Consider the following 250-nt stretch of genomic DNA (forward strand, 5'->3'; position numbering starts at 1 on the left):
CGCTGGGGTGGGGAGCGGTCTGATTTGACTCTGCCCCTGCGCCCCCAGCCTGCTCGCCGGGGTTCTTCAAGCCCGAGGCGTCCGAGAGCCCGTGTCTGGAGTGCCCCGCACACACCCTGCCGTCCTCCGAGGGCGCCACCGCCTGCGAGTGTGAGGACGGCTACTTCCGGGCCCCGCAGGACCCGCTGTCCCTGCCCTGCACGCGTGAGTCTCCCGGTGGTTGGGGCGGGCTGGCTCAGGGGGGCGGCTG

General features: G+C 73.2%; 1 protein-coding gene across 1 annotated transcript in view; it reads left to right on the forward strand.

Annotated features, from left to right (window-relative positions):
- EPHA2 (EPH receptor A2) overlaps positions 1-250 on the forward strand; it is a gene marked incomplete at its 5' end in the record, with an annotated part of 13,747 nt that overhangs the window by 1,721 nt on the left and 11,776 nt on the right. The window contains one exon of the mRNA XM_010833808.1: positions 23-204. Coding sequence (XP_010832110.1) covers positions 23-204 — 182 coding nt within the window. The remainder of the gene's footprint in view (positions 1-22; positions 205-250) is intronic.

This window comes from Bison bison, unplaced genomic scaffold (genome assembly GCF_000754665.1).
Source record: "Bison bison bison isolate TAMUID 2011002044 unplaced genomic scaffold, Bison_UMD1.0 scf7180017845348, whole genome shotgun sequence".
NCBI classification, from domain to species: Eukaryota; Metazoa; Chordata; class Mammalia; order Artiodactyla; family Bovidae; genus Bison; species Bison bison.